The 13,679-nt window shown below is 66.9% G+C and overlaps 6 protein-coding genes across 6 annotated transcripts in view; 1 reads left to right on the top strand and 5 right to left on the bottom strand.

Moving 5' to 3' along the window:
- The window catches only part of PFL1_01374 (uncharacterized protein), a gene marked incomplete at both ends in the record, with an annotated part of 4,320 nt that extends 3,965 nt beyond the window's left edge, over window positions 1-355 (top strand). The window contains one exon of the mRNA XM_007878876.1: window positions 19-355. Within this exon, the coding sequence (XP_007877067.1) occupies window positions 19-355 (337 nt within the window). The remainder of the gene's footprint in view (window positions 1-18) is intronic.
- A 418-nt stretch (window positions 356-773) lies between these two features.
- On the bottom strand, window positions 774-3,528 carry PFL1_01375 (uncharacterized protein; the record flags this gene model as incomplete). Its single annotated transcript, XM_007878877.1, has 2 exons — window positions 774-3,094; window positions 3,519-3,528. The coding sequence occupies 2 exons, from the start codon at window positions 3,526-3,528 to the stop codon at window positions 774-776; spliced, it is 2,331 nt and encodes a 776-aa protein (XP_007877068.1).
- A 283-nt stretch (window positions 3,529-3,811) lies between these two features.
- Window positions 3,812-5,490, bottom strand: PFL1_01376 (uncharacterized protein; the record flags this gene model as incomplete). The annotated part of the gene is made up of 3 exons (XM_007878878.1): window positions 3,812-3,887; window positions 4,029-4,183; window positions 4,285-5,490. 3 exons carry the CDS (start codon window positions 5,488-5,490, stop codon window positions 3,812-3,814), a joined length of 1,437 nt encoding a protein of 478 aa, XP_007877069.1.
- An 803-nt stretch (window positions 5,491-6,293) lies between these two features.
- PFL1_01377 (uncharacterized protein) lies at window positions 6,294-8,412 on the bottom strand (the record flags this gene model as incomplete). The annotated part of the gene is made up of 2 exons (XM_007878879.1): window positions 6,294-6,474; window positions 6,647-8,412. The coding sequence occupies 2 exons, from the start codon at window positions 8,410-8,412 to the stop codon at window positions 6,294-6,296; spliced, it is 1,947 nt and encodes a 648-aa protein (XP_007877070.1).
- Window positions 8,413-9,937: 1,525 nt separating this feature from the next.
- Window positions 9,938-12,277, bottom strand: PFL1_01378 (uncharacterized protein; the record flags this gene model as incomplete). The annotated part of the gene is made up of 2 exons (XM_007878880.1): window positions 9,938-10,330; window positions 10,505-12,277. The coding sequence occupies 2 exons, from the start codon at window positions 12,275-12,277 to the stop codon at window positions 9,938-9,940; spliced, it is 2,166 nt and encodes a 721-aa protein (XP_007877071.1).
- A 699-nt stretch (window positions 12,278-12,976) lies between these two features.
- Window positions 12,977-13,679, bottom strand: part of PFL1_01379 (uncharacterized protein) — a gene marked incomplete at both ends in the record, with an annotated part of 2,166 nt that continues 1,463 nt past the window's right edge. The window contains 2 exons of the mRNA XM_007878881.1: window positions 12,977-13,324; window positions 13,415-13,627. Of these exons, the coding sequence (XP_007877072.1) occupies window positions 12,977-13,324; window positions 13,415-13,627 (561 nt within the window). The remainder of the gene's footprint in view (window positions 13,325-13,414; window positions 13,628-13,679) is intronic.

Consider the following 13,679-nt stretch of genomic DNA (forward strand, 5'->3'; position numbering starts at 1 on the left):
CCACTCGAGGTCGGGCAGCGTGGTCCACCTCGTGTCGGACGCCGCCTCGCGCGCCGCCGCCATCTCCACGCCGCAGCACGATGACGTGCCCATCGACCTCGACGACGACGAGGACATGGACCTGCGCGTCATTGCCGAGCTGGCGCGGCCCGGCCACCCCAAGCTCGACCGCATCGTGCGCGACGAGGTCGAGGCGGCCCGCGGCCGAGTCCTCGTCGCCAACTGCGGGCCAAAGAGCTTGGACGTCGTCCTCCGCTCCATTGTCAGCAAGCAGATCGACCTCGACCGAGTCCGCCGTGGCGACCTCCGCGGCCACGTCAACGTCGTCAGCGAGTGCTTCGAATGGGGCGGATAGGCTGCACGGCCACGTCGGAGGATCGGAGACGATGGATAGACAGACGGACGGACATTTGTTTTGCACAGCCGGCGCGCCGCCCATGCCGCGGAAGAAGACGCATCGCGACGGCCCCGGCATCACCACCACCACTACCACCACCGCTGCGATGGAATACAACTCGTGTACAGATCATACGCCCGTCGAGGCAGCCTACCGACCCCCCCCCTTTTGCTCCGGCGGCCCGTCCCTGGCACGTGACCTCGTGGCACGTGACAAGATCACGTGACGCCCGTTTTCGGAGACCGCAATTTCGCCGTTCAGGGCGTCATGCCTTCCCCTTGGGACGTTTACGGCCCCCCCTTTGGCCGTCATTGGGCCCCGCCAGTCCGGCGCGACCCGGCTGCGCCTGGGAGAGAGAGGCACGGGCTCTCGTCCATCAGTCCCAGGCGCTGGCGCCGCCCGCGTTGGCCCAGGCGTCGGTGGTGCCTGAGCCAACGACGACGTCGTGCGCGCCCGCCGTGGCCTTTGCGGCCAGGGCGAACGGCAGGCTCTTTGTCTTTTTCCGCTTCGACTTGTCCTGCCTGCCGTCTTCGCCGTCGACGTCGCCGTTGCCCGAGGCAGACGTCGAGTGCTTGCGCTTCTTTGTCAGGTCGATGATCTTGGCGACGCTGCTGCGCTGTTGCGCCGCAGCGCCGGCGCCCGATGCCCTGGCCTCGTCCGCGTCGTCGGTCGCCGACGACGCTGTCGCCTGCGTCGGGGTTGTCGGCTTCGCGGCGGATGTCGAGGGCGCCGATCCTGCATCCCACGCCATCTTCTCGCGTGGCCTCTTGCTCCTCTTCTCGTCTTGCTTCTTCTTGTCCTTCTTCTTCTTCGTCTGCGCATCCGCCGCCGCAGTCGCCTTCTTCCGGGATGCCGCCAGAGACCTGGACGATGAAGAGACATCGGCGCCGTCGTCGTCGTCGTCGTCGTCGACGTCCATGTCGAGCTCGCGCCGCTTCTTGCCGCTCCTCCGTGCCCGCTTCGTGCCCGGTTCGACGTTGCCGCTCGACGCGGGCACGGCCGTCGCGTCTTCCTCGACGCCCTCTCGGATCTGCGGCTGCTTGGCCTTGCTCTGCGCCTTGGACGTGGACGTCGATGCAGCGGGCGTGTCGTCGACCTCGAAGAAGGACGAATTGAGCGCCGAACGGCCCTCCTTCTTTGCCGGTCGGTCCGGGGTCGCCGCGCCCTGCCCCTCGCCCTCGCCCTCGCCCTCGCCCTGGCTCCCGCCCTTGGCGCCCTTGCGGACGCGGGCGCCGCCTCGCTTGTGCTTCTTCTTGCCCTCGACCGGGGCCTCTTGTGCCGCGTCGTTGTGCCCTCGGTCCTTGGCGCCACGCTTCTCCCGTGTGCCATCTTTGTCCCGTTTCGGGTGGCGCGAGGCGTCGGGGCCGTTGGAAGCTGAGGCCGCGGCCGTGGTCGAAGGTCCGCCATCCATCTGCCGCCGTGCTCGCCTCATCTCCTCAGCCATCCGAGCGGCCTCTTCGTCGTCGTCGTCGTCGTCGCCGTCGTCGTCCGCCCCTTGGTCGCCCTTGCCCTCGGCCGACGGCCGGCTCGCCGACGTCGGTGCGGGGGCTCCATCTCGCTTGGCGCGGACGTTTGCGTAGCCCGAATCCTTGCTCTGGACGCCTGCCTTGCGCAGCATTCGGGCCTCTTGCCGCGCCTCCTGCCGCTTCTGCTCGCGCGAGACGGGATGGACCTTGGCGACGATGCGCTCGTTGTCGAGGATCTTGAGCGTCGGGTGGGCGCCGGTCAGCCTGTCCTTGTACCCGTCCAGCTGGGTGACGCCGTTGCCTCGCAGCGAGAGGTTGGCCAGGCCCCGTCGCCGCTTGGGCTCCTCGGCGCCGCCGTCTGCCCGGTCCACTTCGACGAGCGGCGAGATGTCGTCCCACGTCTGCAGCCCGCAGTCTCCGCAATCGAGCACCTCGAGCCCGGGCGCGGTCTTGCCGTCTGCGCCCTTGCCCCAGCGCTGGATGTGCGCCGGCAGGCTGCCGAGCCGCTTGTTGCCCGTCATCCTCACCTCGCGCAGGGCGAGGCAGGGCGACAGGTCTGGCAGCGACGCGGCCGATTCGAGGTCGTTGTGCGAGATCGACAGCTTCTTCAGCGCCGGCACCGCGGCGGGCAGCGTGGCCGGCAGCGAGGCGAGCTTGTTGTGCGACAGGATGAGGGTGTTGAGCTCGGGGAGGTGCGGGAACGACGTGGGCAGCGTCGAGATCAAGTTGTTGTTGAGCACGAGCGCCTTGAGCGTCTTGAGCGGCGTGATGCTGAGCGGCAGCGCGGCGAGCGCGCAGTGCGACAGGTTGAGCACAAAGAGCGTCTTGAAGCACTCGAGCCCCTCGGCGCCGTCGTCGTCGAGCCCGGCGTTGCCGGAGAGGTTGAGCCAGGTGAGGCGATCGCCAAAGGCGGCCGCGGCCTCGCCCTTGGACACGGCGCGCTGGCTCCGGATGACGGCCTTGCCGAGCCACGACAGCGTCGTCAGGCCGTCCGGGTTTTCGTCGGACGGCTGGAGCGACGAGAGGTCGAGCTTGTGCAGGTTGGCAAACTGGCTCAGCGTCGACGTCATGCCGTCGAGCGCGGGCAGCGGGTGCGAGGCGAGCGAGAGGTCGGTCCGCTCCAGCAGCGAGGGCTCTTCCCCTTCGTCTCCTGACGATGTCGAGGCCGAGGATGATGACGACGACGCAGCGGAGGCGGCATCGTCGGCGCCGTCGCCGCTGGCCCTGGCGGCTGTCGCGCGGGCGTCGCTGTTCCTGTCTGTGCCCCTCCCTCTGCCTCTGCCTCTGCCTCCGCGACCGCTGTGCTGGTGTGCCCGAGGTGGTGGTGGTGCTGATGCTGCTGCTGCTGCTCCTCCTCCTCTGCCGCCGCCGCCACGCTTGCTGTATCCTCCCCTGCTGGCAGCGCCTCGTCCTTGTGGAAAGGGGATCATGGTGTCGTCAATCGTAGTGGGGCCGTGGGTTGGGAACGTGGTGGAAAGAGAAGCAAGGGAAGGAGGGGCTGCATGCTGCTGCCAGCCGCTTCCTTTTCTCTTCGCAATTTCGGCCTTCAATTTTATTTTTTTGGGCGGCCGCGGCCGCACACGATGTGGAGAGTTTGGCGCGCCGTGGACCCTGGCTGGCCTTGGCTTGGCCTGCCCGCACGCGGCTGAGCTCACGCACAGCCATGGTCAGGGCAGGGCGTCGGGGTTGCGGATCAAGAGTCAAGGACGACGCCGGCGGGGGCGAAGAGGATCGAATGCAGATGATACAAGACAGAGGACCGGGACGGCTACAGTTACAGTTCGACTCGTGCGATGGAACGCGACGGGAGAGAGGAGAGGAGGCGAGGCGTGCTCACATGGCTCGTGCGGGCCATCTGAGCGGGAGACGAGCATAGGGCGTAGGCAGCGATGAGAGGAGGTAGCTCGGGCGGCCGCAAAAGATCACGCCCTGACCGACGCCCGCTGCCTCAAAAGTAGACCCGTATGGCCTGGTTCAGTGTGGACTCGGTGGGGCAATAGGAGCACTTGAAGCGGCTGTTGATGCTAGACGGCCGAGCAGGAGCAGGAGCAGAAGCAGAAGCAGATGCAGGAAGGGAGGGAGAAAGAGGTCCTGAGTCACGACGGCGCCAGAGGCGAAGGAGCACACGCAATCGCCCTCAGTCGAGTCCAACGGGCGGCACTCACCTGTTGCCCTTTGCCATCCTGCAGAGCGTGTCGAGGCAGAGCACATGGCCGCACGCCAGCATCATCGGCGGGTTGGTCTCGGTCCCCTGCTCCTTGCTGACGGGGCACGCAAACACGCTGTGGAACCGCAGCTGCGGCGGGACCGGGATCTCGACCTGTCGGCGGCCCACACGGGAGCGAGGAAGCTCTGCAGGTTCAGCACACCCGACCTCGACTTCAACCTCGACCTCACGGCAGCGCGGCCGCTTCGACTCACGGGCAGCTCGTCGGCCTGGCTCCACTCGTTTTTCCTCTCCTTCATCAGCGTCTTGACCTTGATGATGTGGCTCAGGGCGCCGCCCGCGCCAATCTCGACGCCGATGGCCAGCGGCGCCTCCTTTGCCACGCGGTGCCGGGCGCAGTACTCGAGGCGGAACAGCGGTTCCAAAAAGGGACCGTGGACCAGCTGCGGATCGAGCAGCGGGCGGTAGAGGGCAGGCACGTGCGACGCAAAGTGCTCGTAGGTCCATGCGTCCATGGGGACGTCGTCGTAAGCCATCGGCGGGAAGCGCGGGCAGTAGGCGAGCAGCGCCACCATCCGCTTGATCTCGGCCAGACGGTCGAGCAGGAACGGCTGGAAGCGCTGGCGGAGGTAGGCGAGGGCGCAGCCGGTGTTGGACTGCGACAGCTCGCGCTCCTGCACCGACAGGCCAGGGCAGCCGCTGGCCCCGTCGGCGCCCGCGATAGGCTCCATCTCGACGTTTTCGCCGTCCGGGTCCAGGTTGGCCGCCGCCGACGACGCCCGCTGCGGTTGAAAGGCGGTTCCCCTCAGCGGCGACGGCGAGGCCCCGGTGGCGATGCGGATGAACTGGCTGCGGTGGAGCGCAAACTCAAGGGGGCTCTGGCGGCTCTCGAGGAACGGCCTCTCTCGCTCGGCCCACTCTATCGCCGGAGACAGGTCGCCCGCCCTGATGCTGTCGAGGATGGCGTGCAGATCCGTAAAGGTTGACGAGACGCCCGGATCGACGGGCAGCGCCGCCTCGTCGGCGAACGTCTTTGCGCCGTCCCAGTCGCCCTGGCGCAGCAGGTGCTCGAGGATGACGCGCTCGAGCGCCTTTTGCGCCTTGGGGCTCGAAAAGAGGGCCGGGTCGGCCACGCCGTCGAGGTTGGTGGGGAACTTTTTGTCGAGGGCCTTGAAGGCCTTGCTGAGGCCGCCGTAGAACTCCTTCTGCCTCTCTGCCACGCTGCGCTGCGACGAGTCGACGAGCGACTTCAGCTCGGCCACCAGGACGGCAGGATCCGCAGGGGTATCAGAGGACGGCGCGGCCAGGCTGGCCTTGGCGCGCTCGATCTGGGCGATCAGGCGGTCGATGGAGTCGTGGACGGTCGGGTTGGCGGCGGCGGCGCGCGCACTGGACGAGGCCGAATGCAGGCCGGGTGCCCGCTTGTTGAGCTGGTCGAGGCTCTTTTGCAGGGCGTCCATGGTGATCCAAACCGATCTGTAGCGCGGCGAAGTAGAGGTCTCGGCGTAAATGAGGAGAGCGGTGGTATTGGCGCACGAGGCTGGCTCGAGGCGGACGGATTTGGCCTGAGCCGCCTTGGGTGGCGCACAAGGCTGCTGCGCTGCCGAGTCTGGGACGCGGATGAGATGCAGAGCGGCGATGGGATGTGATGTGGGCAGCTGCCGTGGTGGTGCCTGGCGGTGACGATGACAGTGGTGGTGGCGATAGTGGTGGTGGTGGTGGCGGTCGGGCAGTCCGGCGGAGCGCTGCCAGGCCCTAGCCTGGCTTTCAGGCCAGGGGGCCACCAGAGTCAGCCGAGCGAGGCTGGCAGGCCAGGCTGCGCACGCTCCACATCCCCGCCGCCGCCCCACCTGCCGCCGCCGCCTGCATCGCCCCGGCAGCTGGCTCGATACCGTATCATCACCATTCCCATCGACCGCCTCTCGCGGTGACCATTCCCATCCTCTCCCGCGCGCCGCGTCGCAGCCCCCTTTCTCTCTCTCTCTCTCTCTCTCTCCCAGCGCATCAGAGACTTCTCCTCGCTCGCGAATGCCCAGGTCCAGATACCGTCCAAGGCAGAAAAGTGTTCATTACATCGTAAAGGCAGGCAGCGGGGGACCGTTTCAGACAAAGCAACAAGAGAGGTAGGCGTACAGAAGGAGGAGAGAGAGAAGCCAGGTATCCTATCGGCGGCGAAGGAGTGAAGCGCACACCGTGTTCATCCGCATCCCCTCGAGGAACGAATCGACGAGGCCGGCGGCCCGGAGGCGACCGTGCACGCTAGCTAGCAAGTGCCATTGGCCATCTTGTTGGTGGGCCAGTCGTAGGCGTCGGTGAAGAGGGTCAGGTTCGGATTGGTGTACACCTTGATGTGGTCCTCGATGTACTGCGCCGTCGGGTAGTCCTTGGGGTCGCAGCTGACCTTGATGGCGTCCGGCCGCTGGTAGACGCGGACGTAGTCGAAGCTGGCAGCGGCGAGACGGAAAGGGGAGGGGAAAAGCAGCGGACAAGAGGGTCAGCGGAGGGAAGGTCCATCACCACCGAGAGCGTGCTCTGACGACGACCGGAGAGATGGCAGCCCGAGGCGGGACTCGGATGGCGCGTGGGTTTGCGGTGCTGCGGCCCGTTGCTACTCACGCCATGTACGCCGGGAACGAGACGCCGCCCGGGCCAAAGTCGACGGGCTGGAAGCCCGAAGCGATGCCGAGGTTCATGATGATCGACATGGGCTCGGTGGGCACGGTGCGCTGCCCGACGTCGAGCTTGGGCACGGGTCCGATCGAGGCGCCCGTCACCTTCCACGTCGGCTTGCCGTCAATGTACCACACGACCCAGCCGCCGCCGTCGGCGTTCCAGTCGGGCTCGTAGGCGAGGCCGTAGGTGATGAACTCGTCGTTGGTGCCAAAGAAGCCGCGGTCGGGGATCTGGGTGACGCCCGACACGGCCTCCTGCAGCGTCGAGCCGGTGTAGGTGTTGAACTCGGTGATGGTGTCGTCGTAGATGGTGGCGGTGCTGTTGTCCCACTCGTAGCGGATGTCAAACGGCGCCGTCTGGATCGACTGCGAGGCGAACGAGTGCGTCTCGCCGCGGTGCGTCTGGATCTGGGCCTCGAGGATGTCGAGCTCCGGCGCCGAGCGGCCGACGTTGTTGTTGGGGCCCGGGTGGCTCTGGCCGGGGCAGGTGCAGGCGGGCGTGCGCATGCCCGGCAGCAAGTTGAGACGGCCCTGCTCGGCGAACGTGGCCGTCGAGTGGAGCACGTCGTAGGGCCCGCTCTTGTTGACGTACATCTGGCCATCGAGGACGCCCGTGTCGCACGACTGGTAGCTGTACGGCCACATGCCGTGGGTCGAGGCGAGGAAGCCCGGGCGGCCGAGGTTGCCCATGATCCAGGCGGCGGGCCAGTAGCCCTTGGTGGTGGGCGTGCCGGGCTGCTTGATGCTGAACTCGATGTAGCCGCCCTGGAAGCAGAACTTGTTCCAGGACTGGACCATGCCCGACTGGAAGTTGAGGTTGTGCGTCACCTTTTCCTCCATCGTGATGAGGAGCGCGCCGTTGGTCGTGTTGACGGCCTCGGGCGAGTACCACTCAAAGTCGAACGTGGCGCCGTAGTAGAAGTCCATGGCCTCCCAGAACGGGTCGTCGCCGGGCCAAAAGGTGCGGCCCTCCTGCTCAAACTCGTCGCTAAAGACGAGCTGGTAGTCGACGTTCTGCAGCCGGATCCGCTTGACCTCTTCCTTGGTGTCCTTGTCGACCAGCTGCCGGATCTGGAGGTCGGGCACCTGGCCGGAGCCGTTGGTGCCGCCGATGTTGAAGCCGCCCTTTTTGCTGTTGTCAAACACCTTGAGCGTGTTGGCCAGGATCGGGTAGCCGGCGAAGAGCATCAGCAGCGCCAGGCCGATGAGCGCCAGGGTGAGGACGTTGAGAAAGCCGCGCACCGAAAAGGCGTGCGACGACTTGTCCCAGTCCGCGTCCGGGTTGTGCAGGTAGTCGTCGGGCTCGGCGTCCTTGCTGTCGACGAGCAGCTGCGCGTTCTGGGCCGCGGCGTAGCGCTGCGACGAGCTGTGGCTCGACGACGAGCTGCCGACGGCGCTGGCACCGCCCGCAGCGGGCGCGTACTTGCCGCGCGGGTCGCCACCGCCGCCGCCGCCGCCATTGCCGTTGCCGTTGCCGTTGTTGGGGTTGCCCCTGCCGCGCAGGTGCGAGTAGGGCCCAAACTCGGAACCACCGACGTTGGACGATGATTCGCTGGCGGTGCCGCCGTTGTTTCTGGGCGCCGCGCCGTGCGGACGCGAGGATGCCATGGCGCCGCGCGCGCTGCTGGGGTCGTACGGAGGTTGGCCACGCGGGTTCGGGCCGGGGCCGGACGGGATGGTAGCGCCGTTGTCGACCCGCGAATAGGACATGAAAAGCCTGCGGTCGGGTCGGGACGGGCCGGATGTCGAGCGAGAGGACGCGGCTGCCCCTCGAGCCTTGGTAGGGGGTCGGAGATGCCGCTGGCGGTATCGAGTTAGGGAGTAGGCGGCGGCGGAGGCGGCGTCGGCGTCGACAGACAGACGAGGAGGGGTGGAAAGGGAGGGGGGGGCGACGAAGCTCTCCTGCCAGTCGAGGCGTGGATGTGAAGATAGTGAGCGAGCAAGGAGCACAGACGATGGGATGGTGGCGAGACCAACCCCAGCCTAGCCTACGGTGGCTCAGCGGGGAGGACTAGGCATCATCCCGATGGCACGGCACGGCCTGGCCAGACCAGACCAGGCCAGACACGCCGTCGGAGGCCCGCCAGTCTCGAGCTGCTGAGGCATAAGCTGGTGAGCGGGGGGCGCGCAGGCAGGGCAGGCCTTGGGCCGGCGCTCGAGAGGCTGGTCAGGGTCAGGCAGCTTAGGTCGGGAAGCTCAACGCCAGCTGACGGGCCCGCGTAGTGCGTGTCTGCTGCCAGAGAAAGAGGCAGGCCGGCTAGGCTAAGGGGGGGCCGGCTGCCAGCCCCCGGCCGTGTGGTGCGCGCGAGCTGCGAGATCCATTCGGGCAGGGAGGTAGGGGGGGCTAGACCTCCGGGCGGTAGAGATGCGCGGGGAAGCGAGAGAAAGCGGCGGGAGCTTGCGCGCTGCTGCTTGCCCGCCGGCCGGCCTGCGGACGCTCGACGGGCCGTCGAGCCAGCCAGGCCAGGCCAGGCCAGGCCAGCCGTCAGGCCGTCGGCAAAACCTGACGCGCTTCGGTCGCCGCTCGAGGGCGAGCAGGCGGGCTGCGAGCCTCAGGGCCGAGCGCAAAGGCGCGGCATGATCCGAAGGCCGGGCCAGCCTGGCTGCCTGCCCTCCGTTCGGGCGAGCCTCAACGACGTGCAGCTGGCAGGCTCGAGCAAGCGAGCGATCCGGCCGGCCAGCACGAGCGCCCCCATGCCGTCCTCTGTATGTCCGAGGTTCGGCCTCGATGCCCGATTCTTGGACTGCGTACTTCGGGCCGAAGTGAGCCGCGGTGCTGCCATTTAGAAGCTCGCGGGGCCCAACCGCGTGGTCACCTGCTGGCCTGCCTGCCGTCCGTCTGTACCGACGGCCACACCCACCTCTGCTCACCCCATGGAGCTGGCGAGTCCCGCGCTCGAGGGACCGACCAGGCTCATCGTCATGCCCCGCCAACTTCTCGTCAGGACCACCACATCGTCGTCCGCACGCTCCTCGCTGCCTCTACCGCGCCGACCTTCAGCTCGACGATGGCCGAGGCCGGTGTGATGCCAGGCGCTGCTTATTTCCCCACGTTTCAGCCTTCCTGACAATGCGGGCCGCCGGAACCACGGCGCCAAGACCGACGCACTTTTGGATGCCCGCTGGCCGCGGAGCGTATTGGGCCGACGCGTCACCATCAGCAGCAGCAGCTGGCTAGTCGTACGGGTCGAGGCGCAGGCGTCGCCACCTCTGGCCCCTGCCATCATCGCATTCGTTAGAGGAGGAGGTCGTCGATGTCGCCCCGCGGCTTGGGGTTGTCCGCCGTGTACCCTCCCGCCGCGCCGCCAAAGTCGTCGCCCAGCATGGCGTACGGATCGCCGTCACCTGCCCGCTCGCTCTGGTCCTCTGCCGGCCGTGCGGCAACGCCCGAAGCCGCATCCTTGACCGCGGACGCGCCATCTGATGCCGCCTCATCGCCCGCGTCTTCGGCCCGCGACGCTGCCGAAGCGCCCTTGTCGTCGGCGGCAGAAGCCTCGTAGCCGGGCGAGGGCGAGGGCGGCCGCGGAGACGGGGCCACCACCGGTCCTCGCGCTATTGGCTTGGTGTAGAGATGCGTGCTGGCGTAGCGGCGCGCCGCCTCGTCGAGCGCAGGCGAGTCGGGCATGTACTGCCGGCGGCAGCAGCCAAGATTGGTCGAAAGGCAAGGTTAGTACAGTGGCAGGTATGGGCGAAGATGGTCGTTCACGGTCAGCGCAAGAGCGTCCAGCAGGCTTTTGCGGCGGTCGTCGTCATCGTCGTCGTCGTCGTCGGCCGGCCGCGAGGGGATCCGCGGCACACTCACCCTGGCCTTGGCGTTGCGGATGAAAGTCTGCGGCTGCCGGTGGAAGATGCTGGCCAGGCTGGAGCCGTGGAGGAGCAGCTGGTCAAGAAGCTGGCGGTCCATGCGGTCCGTCTCGGTGCTGATCGACGGCTTGTTGGCCAGCACGATCTCGCGCGCCGCCTCCGGGTCGGTCGAGAGGAGCCGCCAGTACATGAAGCCGCGGTCGCGGCAGTCTGGGTTCTCGACGTCCTCGGTGGCCCACTTGAGCACCTTGGGCACCAGCTCGCCGCCCGCCGTCGGCCGCTTGAGAAAGAGCTTGACGGTGGCGGTAAGGAGCGCCAGCTGGACGGCGACCGGCTCCTCGAGGAACGAGTAGAGGAAGTCTTCGAGCAGCTCGTCGCTGTTTTCGATGCGGTCGGCGTACTGGCCGACGATCCAGATCATGGCCGCCTTGGCCTCGGGCTCGTCGAGCGAGTCGAGGTTCTCGCACAGCGTGGCGATGATGTTCTCGTAGCGGTTGGGGTACTTGCGGAAGATGTCCTTGATGACGACGATGGCCTCCTGGACGACGTAGTTGACCTTGGTCTGGATCAGCTTGAGCAGCACATGGATGCACCGGTCGGCCGAAGACTCAATCTTGATGGCCAGCCGGCCGATGGAGCGGACCGCCTTGCGCGAGAAGTCGACATCGACCTCGGACGCGTACTCGGCCAGCTCGGCCAGCACCTGCTCGACGTTGCGCTCGCTCGCCAGCCGGTAGATGATCTCGAGCTTGGCCATCTTGACGTAGATCGGATCGTTGTACTTGCAGAAGAAGACCTTGACCTCGTTCTGCAGCACAATCGGCCTGCGCTGGATGACGAGGAGGATGTTGCGCAGCGCCACGTACTGGACCTCGGGCCCGGACGACAGTAGCGTGACGAGCGGCGGGCTCAGCTTCCTGCACAGGCTCTCCTTGAACTCGGCGCTGGCGATGTAGTTCATGAGGTAGAGAATGACCTTGGTCGAGGTGAGGACGACGGCCGAGTTGGCGTGCTGCAGGCGGACGGCGATGCGCTCGGCCAGGATCTCGGCGTCGGCAAAGTCGCTGGGCACAAAGAACATGAGCGACTCGAGGATGTAGGTTTGCCCCCACTCGGAGCACTCGTTGAGGGCGCTGACGAGCTTGCTGGCGATGGTGAGGTTGAGCTTGAGCTGGATGTTGTCGCTGCGCTCCGAGATCTCGGTGAGGGCGGCGACGGCGTTGGCCACGACGGTGGGGTTCGAGTCGGCGAGGAGGTCGCGCAGCATGCCGATGAAGCCCTGCTTGTCGACCAGCTTGCGGTCGTGCATGTAGAGCTTGGCCACGCAGATGGCGGCCGTCTTGCGGACGTACGGGTCGCTGTCCTTGAGCGAGTGGCGCAACGGGTCGATGAGGGCGCCCGTGACGGCGGGGACGTGGATGTAGGACATGGTGCGGATGGCGAGGGCGCGGATCAGCGGGTTGCGGTCGTTGCAGTCCGAGAGGAAACCGGGCACGGCGTTGATGACCAGGTCCGGCTTGACGCGCCCGTAGTTGACGAGGTAGAGGTAGACCATCTTTTTGATCTCGAGCACCTGGATGTTCATGCACGCCACCACGTCCATGAAGAGCCCGCTCATGTCGTTGCCCATGGTGGCGTTGGCGATGATCTTTTTGAGCGTCGTCTTCTTGCGCACCCACCCCTTGTCCTTCTTGTCGGTCGAGAGGTCCGCCCGCAGCTCCTGGAGCTTGCCCCTCTGGAAGTACTTGGCATCCTTGCCGACTTCCGCCATCGCGGCGAGGTGGTGGGGGTGGTGGTGGTGGGGGTGGTGGTGGTGGGGGTGGTGTGGAGACTGCCGTGTGCGCTTTCAAGCGAAGAGCGGATAGGTCAAAGGCGACGAGGTAGGAGGTCGCACACGATCGGGGAAAAGGACAAACGTTGGACCGGCAGCAGCGATCCAGGTGTCGAGGTCGGTGACGGCGGCGGCGGTGGCGGTCCTGCTAGGCTGCTGGGCTGCCGGGCTGCTGGGGGTATCGTCTAGATGCCGGCGGAGCGTGTAGCAGCGGCACGGAGAGCAGCGAGATGGGTCAGGCAGAGGCAAAGGTGGCGGTGGTGGTCGGAAGGCGTGGACCGAGGACCCCCTCGTCCTGCCTTTCGACGTTGGCCACGCCTGCATGACCCTCGACCGCTGAGGGGGGCCGCCTGTCGCTCTCTCCGCCTCAAAGAGCGGAGGTTGGGCCCGGCACGCGAGCGCACGACCCTTTTCTCGATTTCCTGACCGGGCCCAACCACTGCGATGCGAGAGCGCCAAAGGCCGCGAGAATATCCCTTTCAGTGCTCACCACCACCCCGCCAACTCTTGCCGCAAGGCTTCGGTTCGACATCACACGACACACCCTTCTAAGGCCAAGTGTGTTTCATTCGTCGATGCACCCCAGCAGCAGCGGCAGCAGCAGTGACGCCTCGACTGCACCGCCGATAGCCAGACCAGCTAGGTGCCGCTGGTATCGTCGGCAGGCTCGTCCTGGCTGCCCGGCGGTTTCACCACGACCTTGGTTCCGCGCACCTCGGTCAGCCATCCCGGTAGACCAGCTAGCCTCGTCGCCTCAGCCGTCCGCTCTGATCGATCGTCATCGCCGCCGCCGCCGTTCTCCACCTTGGGCCGGTAGGATGTCTCCCTGTCCATGCCCGCTTCAATCAGCTTCCGAAGACCCGCCAGGACGTGCGTCCCCTCCAGCCGCAGCTTGACTGCCGTGCTGCCATCGGCACCGCCGTCCCGGGATGATGTCGGCATGTCGGGCATCTTGTAGGGCGGATGGCGGGGGAAGCCGAGGTAGAGCTGCGCAGAGGAGTGCGTTGGGCGGTGCGCCGGGCTGGTCAGTCGTCGGCCTTCCAAGGGATGCTGCGCCTCGCCGCTGGCATGGCTCACCTCGTAGTCGATCCGCTCAAACTTGGGCAGGTCCTCGTCCTTGCCCTTGCGCACGCCAAACAGCTCCCTGGCCTCGCGCCTGCTTTCTGCCTTGACGGTGATCCGCTGCCTCGCCTTGTCGTTGCTCTCGGCCGGTGGCGGAGTCGGCGAGGGCGAGACGTTGGCTCTGCTCGATACCCGCAGCAGCGAGGCGTGCCTGGCGGGCAGGATGCCCTTGTCCGATGCCGCCGCGCGGTCGTCGTCGTCATCGTCGTCGGCGTCGTCG

The sequence above is a fragment of the Pseudozyma flocculosa genome (genome assembly GCF_000417875.1).
Source record: "Pseudozyma flocculosa PF-1 unplaced genomic scaffold scaffold00003, whole genome shotgun sequence".
NCBI lineage: Eukaryota > Fungi > Basidiomycota > Ustilaginomycetes > Ustilaginales > Ustilaginaceae > Pseudozyma > Pseudozyma flocculosa.